Consider the following 7,797-nt stretch of genomic DNA (forward strand, 5'->3'; position numbering starts at 1 on the left):
AATCCGTAATTTGACGAATGTCAACGGCTCAGCTGATCTCGAGGTCGGCAATCGATCAGCTGTTTTGGTATACCGCCCGCTCGCTTTGCCCCGAGTGTTTGCCTCGCCTACCGAGGCCCCGAGACAAAGGAGCGAGTCGGTATAGGCAAAAACTTTAGCACTGTTTTTCTGCCCTTCTCGTGTTCCGGGAAATATATGATTATTTCTGCGAACGGATCTATTCTTAGTTTTATAACTTTGAATTTAGACAACTTTAAATTGAAAGGCAGAATTTAACAAAAATTATTTAGAAGATAATTTTAATTCGCTGTATTATTCGCTGGATTAATTAAACGGCACCGGTTTTAGGTTCGATCGCGAACACTATTTAAAAATATATATATATATTTTTTTAGGATAAATCATGGTATTCTTGGATTATGATTTTGTTTTGGTTCCGTTGATTTTATTCAACTTTTACATTTATTTGCGTAAAATACTCTGTACTTTATTAAGAATAATACTATTAGTACAGGTACAATTTTCGGGATAATATGGGGGTTCTATCGAGACAGTATCTTCTATCAATAAAATACCATCCTCCTCTTTAACTGGAAATCGATTGTCCAATAATAATTGCATAACAATATTCTTTCTTTTAGTAACCATCACATGTGAAAGATTTGCAGGTGATAATGAAAACAATTCCGGCACAAGCATTTCGACTTCCGATGTTAGTTCGACATTTTTTATCGCATGACTGAATATTATTTTAAGACGATATTGTGTAGACGTTTTGGACTGTAGAACCACAATGCTGCAAAATAATATATCGTTATTTGCATTTAAATAATTAAAATTGACAATCTCAAATATAAAAAGTCATTAAATAGAACTTAAATAATGTAAGAAATATATAATACAACCTATTGCTTGTAATAGTAGAATAAATGTATTATTGTTCATAAAAAACAGCATATCAAGAAAGAGTTGAATTACAGAAGTTCATTGAAAAAGCATTACAATATCTCATGCCAATAATATGTGTTTCCTGTCAAAATCTCTGACTTGAATATTCTAGCCAAATCTATCGAGAGCAGATTTTGAAAGTATCTGCTATAAATATTGTCAATAGAATTTTATCAGTAGAAATGTAACAGAATCCACTAACAGAATATATCAGATTGACTGCAAACTGAACAAAATATGTCATTTTGCAATCATATAATTTAAATAATATATTTCATTTACATGTTTACGAAATGACATTCTGTTCGGTTTTTGCCAACAATTCGCTGTCAGATTATATCGGTTTTGCCGGCAAAAGAACGAGGTGGTCCTTTCGCGGATCCAGCTAGTCAAGTAACAGTCCGTCATGAGGTAATTGAAAACAGACATATTGACAAACATTACACAACATCCCAATAATGATAATAATATAATATGATTTTACACGCACGATTTAATCGTATTTAATTATTTACTAATTAAAAAAATATCACAATAGTAGTGCGGTTGGACTCGATTTAGATTAGGTCAGGCATGACAGTACGAGTAAAGCAATATGCGATTGGACCACTACTTATTTAACCTCATATATCAGAGCAAAACATTCGGCAAGCCTTTATTTTCAAGGTATGTACGAAATCCGGAAACTTCAGGGAATATTTTAAGACATGAATAATGTATTCATCTGATCGCTAAGTACATGTATTATTCGTTGAAAACCTCGGACGTGGCGATTTGCATCATTCTATCTTTCTCGTTCATTAGATGTAAACAAGGATAGAATGACAATGGCACGCTCCGCGAACGCACATTTAGAATGACTTATTTCTTGTAAAGTGTCGGTAACCTCACTTGATTTTTCGTGCACATGCCCCTTATTATTGTATATTTAACATATATCAAATTTAGGTACCTATCTAATACTTGTTCTCACGAAAGGACCACCTTAATGCGGACACAGATGATATCAAATCTGTTGTAATATGTGAGCAAATATACTGCCAATCTATTGTCATATTGCAGGCAATTTGTTTATTGAGTACAGCTCTCTTGCACGTCTACATGGCATCTTTAATAACAATTGACCAAGTATGACGAACAAGCTTTAACGATCCGCTTTATTTAGAACAGAATAAGAAGGGAAGGGAGAAGAATACAAGAAACGTTGCAAGTTCCATTTATCCTAGAAAAATCCTAGAAAGGCGTAACTCGAGTCTTTCTTAGTATTTTTTTTATAAACAATAATGTATCTATAATAAAATCTGTAAAACTTCTCCAAAATATAAATTTTTTAAAAACTAATACCTTTTTTAAAGTATAAGTTAATCATGAATATAAATAAAGATCCGAGAAGATACAATTTTATATAAATGTAAAGAAAAATAAAGCGCATATTTTTTTATATAAACAAAGAGTTTTCATAAAAAGATGTGTTTACATAAAAGCACATATGTACATCACACATTCAGTTTCATAATAAAATCCAGATTTCAAAGATTATGCTTTTCAGGCAAATAAAATATAAAAAAGAGAATTGTCCTAACAGACGTAAATACGTTCCATTTTTATCATAAAAAGTAAAATTAAGTTTAGAATTAAAAATCTGTGATATCTTAGAATTTTATTACATGTATTATAGATTACTAATAAAATAATTTCAATAGCTTTTCTAACCTTTCTGATACCGGATCAACCGTGTAAACAACACCACAGTGAATATTTTCGTCCTTCATCATTATCTTAATTTTCTTTCCAACGTAACTCTCGAATAAGATTGGATCGTTTTTGAATACTTGATGTGAAAAGTTTAAATGTTTTTGCATACTCATATTCACAGAGGTCTTCTTGTTCAAATTATGGCACCTGCTTCTTTTCCGATCAATACGATATTAAATCTTAAGAGAGTGCAGTATTCTTTAAAGTAATAGCCATAGACATAGTATATCTAGACTAGAGTCCTAAATAATAATGGCGTTTTCGATTTGCTACTCGACCCGACTCGGGTTCGGGTCGCATCAATGGACGTGGAATAAATACATAGATATGTATGTTTTCCACGTCAATGATGCTAGAGTCCTGTATACATGATGCGACCCGAGTCGGTTTGAGTCGCAAATCGAAAACGCTGTAAGAGAAGCGCATCCGGCGGCTCGCTTGCTGATTGGCTGACTGCGGCCATCAATCACAACCGAGAGTGTTGGGCCCGCAGCTGATTCCGTGTGCGAAGACTGCGAATAGTTCCACATTTCGCACCTCCATTAGACGTATTAGGGCCAATTTCACCAACCACAGTTAGGCTACGGTCAACGTGACGCTACAAATGCTTCGAAGCATTCCTCTTCTTTTTTCTTTTAATGAAGAAAGAAAGAGAAGAAGAACGCTCCAAAGCATTTGTAGCGTCACGTTGACCGTAGCCTTAGCTTAACCGATGGTTAAAGTTATTACGGCTGATATTACTGATTCAAACGAGCATAAGTTTAATGAGATTCGTTAATTAATTTGGCTAAAATTTGGGAAAAGCCATTCCTAAGCAGCTTTGCAGGCTTGCTAGAGCTGCAAAGCTGCTTAGGAACGGCTTTTCCCAAATTTTAGCCAAATTAATTAACGAATCTCATTAAACTTATGCTCGTTTTAATCAGTAATATCAGCCGCAAGCTGGTACATAGCTGGATTTTCCATTTTGGCTCTTAAAAAATTTATAATAAATAAAATACGGACTCGCAGCTAAGCAACCCGACAGGTCGGTAGTGTTACTCCTGTCGACCCTTAATAGATCTCTTTTAGCCGCGCGTTGTATAGATCAACCATAGATGTTTCATGGAGCTTTAATGGATAATTAAAATATGTTAACTAAACGTTTTATAGATTCTTTATGGATATATACGTCTTGTTTATAAAGTTTACAACAAATTAGATAACATTTATAAGTTGTATCCAACAAATTATCAAAAATTGCTTTGCAGACCCCTGCTATGTGATACCAGAGAGGTATCACTTCAGATGATCTGCAGCAAAAAAATTATCGCAGTCAGGCTTTTTTGTAGATCCAATGTGCTATTTGCAGTACCCAGGAACGAGCCTATTACCTGCATTAAAGACCGACAACCTTGGGTAAATTTTCGTGACTGCCCGGGGGCCCGGTGGTAATTGAAGAATACTGACATTATCGACTGTTTTGGCTATTTGACTATTCCAAAGAAGGGAGTTTTACCACCGGAAATAAGTTGGCGCTGCAAGTTCATATTTTTTAATGAATTATAGCTCAAACGATTGCTCCCTAATTGCTCTCTCAGAATCGACAATTGCTCCCCTTTTAAAATTATTATTTTTTGAGATATTTAATAAAAACGAAAAATTTCTAATTTTTATTGAAAAACATATTTATAATAACTCTATGCAACTTTATACGGCATAGAACGATTGCTCCTTCATTGCTCCTTATTGCTCCATCATAATTTTAATGATTTATTGCATTTCAAATATATATAAAGGAATAATATATATATATATATATATATATATATATATATATATATATATATACCGGGTGTAACAAAAAGGTCGGGACCCTGGATTATCTTGGAAAGTTGACGTTTTCGGAAGAAATGTTTTATACAAAAGTTGTTTGGATCGAAGGGGCACATAAGATGGTGCCATTGGTTTCACCTTGGATGATCGTTTAAAGCTCACGTGAACGACACCTTTAATTTCTTAAATGGAAATCCCTATTTTTCAATGCATATTCTTGCAGCTAATCTCTAGAGCTTTTCAAAACACTATAATAAAGTATTTTTTCATTAAGAATTTTTGGAATTATAAGGCTTGAAAGTTTTAATATTTTGTCATAAAATACAAAATATCTTGTAAAAAATTAAGCTTTCGGTAATGTTACCTTAACACTTTTATGCACAGAATAATGAGACGAATCAATTGGTATAAAAAAAGGTATATTTCCTTTAAGAAAAAATATGTAATTTGCAACACGCATCTGCATACTTTTTCTTAAAAGCAACTATGTCTTTTTTATATAGATATATAAAATAGAATCATTTATTTACTTCAGTTTACAATGCCAAGAAGGAAATATAAAAAAGACATATAGTTGCTTTTAAGAAAAAGTATGCAGATGCGTGTTGCAAATTACATATTTTTTCTGGTTGGCAATAGGCAATAGGCACAGAATTTCCAACGTGACGGAAACTCTGTGTCTATTGCCTGTGTCACTGTTTATTCTGCATATATACATGATTTCTGATTTCTATTCCCTGTTCCTATTGCCTGTTGCCTGGCATTGTGCGAGGGGCTTTATGCTATGCTTATGCAGCCTATGCAATTTTGTGTGCGATGGCCTTTAAGGTCAATCCAGACAAACCTGCATAGCGCATAAACATAAGCATGAGAGAATTGATTGGTCCATATGCATGTGCATAAGGAAATAGACCAATCAATTTTCTTATGCTTACGCATTATGCGTTGTGCAGAAGTGTGTGCGCCCCGCTTAAGCCCTAGAGCATGCGCATGTGACCGCAGAGCCTAGTGCGTGTACATACATACATACGTATGCGCTCCTGAATGCCCACAATGTGTGCAATCGTCACTATACATAACTGGAATGTTAAAATAAAATTTTCAATAACTTACAGCTCTTAACATTACCAATCAACCACTAAACGATTGGTAAAAAAAGAATTTAAAATTTCCAACAGTCAAAGTATAGGCGCTAAAGAAGGTTAAAAATTTGTTGACAATTAATTCTTTTTTTTTAAAACGCGAAACTACCAAAAGGTTTCAATGCGGTACCAAACATTGCCAATCAATCGCCAGTCGATTAAAAAAAAAAAAATTACCACAGTCAAAGTGGGGGGGCTAAGAAAAGATCAAAAATTTGTTTTTTTGATTTTCTAAAGAAACGCGCAACCACCAAAAGTTTTTAATGCGGTACCAAACATTGCCAATCAATCGCCAATCGATTAAAAAAAAAAAAAAAACTACCACAGTCAAAGTGGGGGGGTTAAAAGAAGATCAAAAATTTGTTTTTGATTTCCTAGAAAAACGAGAAACTACCGAACGTTTTGAATACGGTACCAAATACTACCAATCAACCATCAAACGATTGGTAAAAAAAAATATATCAATAATCCACTTGGGGGGGCTAACTTTGTTGAGGTGTAAAACTCCCTTCTTTGGAATAGTCGAATAGCCAAAACAGTCGATAATGTCAGTATTCTTCAATTACCACCGGGCCCCCGGGCAGTCACAAAAATTTACCCAGGGTTGTCGGTCTTTAATGCTAGGTCTACAATGCGAGTCGTAAAGTCGTGAGTCGTAAGAATTGACCAATCACAGTTGATTATTCTTCTCAAATTCGATTGTGATTGGTCAATTCTTACGACTCACGACTTTACGACTCGCATTGTAGACCTACTATAATAGTATCTCGTCGGTGGAATAGTCGAATAGCCAAAACAGTCGATAATGTCAGTATTCTTCAATTACCACCGGGCTCCCGGGCAGTCACGAAAATTTACCCAGGGTTGTCGGTCTTTAATAGTATCTCGTCGGTGCCGACGGTTAAAGTTAGCAGAATTGACCAATAGAAAGCAGGGTGGATTCATTTCTATTGGTCAATTCTGCTAACTTTAACCATCGGTTAAGCTAACTGTGGTTCGTGAAATTGGCCCTAAAGGAGAGGAAACGAGCGACTGCTCACGATTGCTAGGCTAGCGGAGTATCGGCTGAACGCAGCCGGTGTTTCACTATTTTTTTCTCTAGTGCCAGCAACTTGAAAGATAGTCGTCAACTTTAACAAAAAAAAACTTTAACGATTAATATCTCGCTTCGCGCGGCAGAGCGACGATTTTTTTCTACCAAATTCTTTCGTTTCGTGCAAAAACGCGTGATTGAGTATAATTTTATCGATATTGGAGGTGAGTGGGCTAAACTGTATAATTACCAAATGTTTTTAGTTTGCATATCTTTACTTAACTATTTATTTAACGAAACACTTTCATTCCATTCCTTTTAAGAATAAAGACTTAGAAGGCGAAAATCCTTACTGGTTATTGTGATACAATAATGATTAATCATTAAAAATAGTTTTTTAGATTAGGTTAGGTCAAATCAAAAGTCCATCATGTTTGTGTCATTAGAAAATACGTTCAATGTCTTTGCATACAAAGAATAAGATTTCAAAAATAAAGTTTGTCGCTTGACATTATAAATATTATCTGTGAAAGTTGTTAAATGTTAAAAATGCTGTTTATCAGGATTACAAAATCTGTTGTATTGATGGCATGGCATAATAGACAAATAGCATTCAAATAATTAATAATTTAAAGACTTTATTTTACATGGCAACTTAGTAAGCAAACTGCCTGCGGTATGACAGCAGATTGACAGAAGATTTTCTCAGATATTACAACAAATTCGGCATTATCTGTGTTTGTATTAAACACTTGTGTTTTGCCGATAGAGCCTGCCAATGTTGTAATCTAACAGCAGATTAGTAGAAATCGAACAGAATCTGTCATATCTATCTTAACATTTAAATGAAATACATCATTTAAATGATTACGAAACGGCAGATTTTGCCTAGTTTTGGCAGTTAATTTACCATTATATTCTATTAGCAGATTCTGTTATATTTCTACTAGCCGTCCGGCCAACATTTAACAGCTACTATTGACGTAATTTGTAGCAGACACTTTTAAAATTTGTTCTCGACAAATTTGATTGTCCAAGAAGTAAAATGCAATAATAATTTGGATGGATCTCACTTTTCATGGAAAATTACGAATCCATCTAAGACTA

General features: G+C 34.2%; 1 protein-coding gene across 1 annotated transcript; it reads right to left on the bottom strand.

Annotated features, from left to right (window-relative positions):
- Positions 1–417: 417 nt before the first annotated feature.
- On the bottom strand, positions 418–2,951 carry LOC139823459 (gem-associated protein 6). The gene is made up of 2 exons (XM_071796020.1): positions 2,662–2,951; positions 418–796 (listed from the first exon to the last, which is right to left on the bottom strand). Exons 1-2 carry the CDS (start codon positions 2,814–2,816, stop codon positions 463–465), a joined length of 489 nt encoding a protein of 162 aa, XP_071652121.1. The 5' UTR covers positions 2,817–2,951; the 3' UTR covers positions 418–462.
- Between the last annotated feature and the right edge of the window lie 4,846 nt (positions 2,952–7,797).

This window comes from Temnothorax longispinosus, unplaced genomic scaffold (assembly GCF_030848805.1).
Source record: "Temnothorax longispinosus isolate EJ_2023e unplaced genomic scaffold, Tlon_JGU_v1 HiC_scaffold_103, whole genome shotgun sequence".
Classification (NCBI taxonomy): Eukaryota; Metazoa; Arthropoda; class Insecta; order Hymenoptera; family Formicidae; genus Temnothorax; species Temnothorax longispinosus.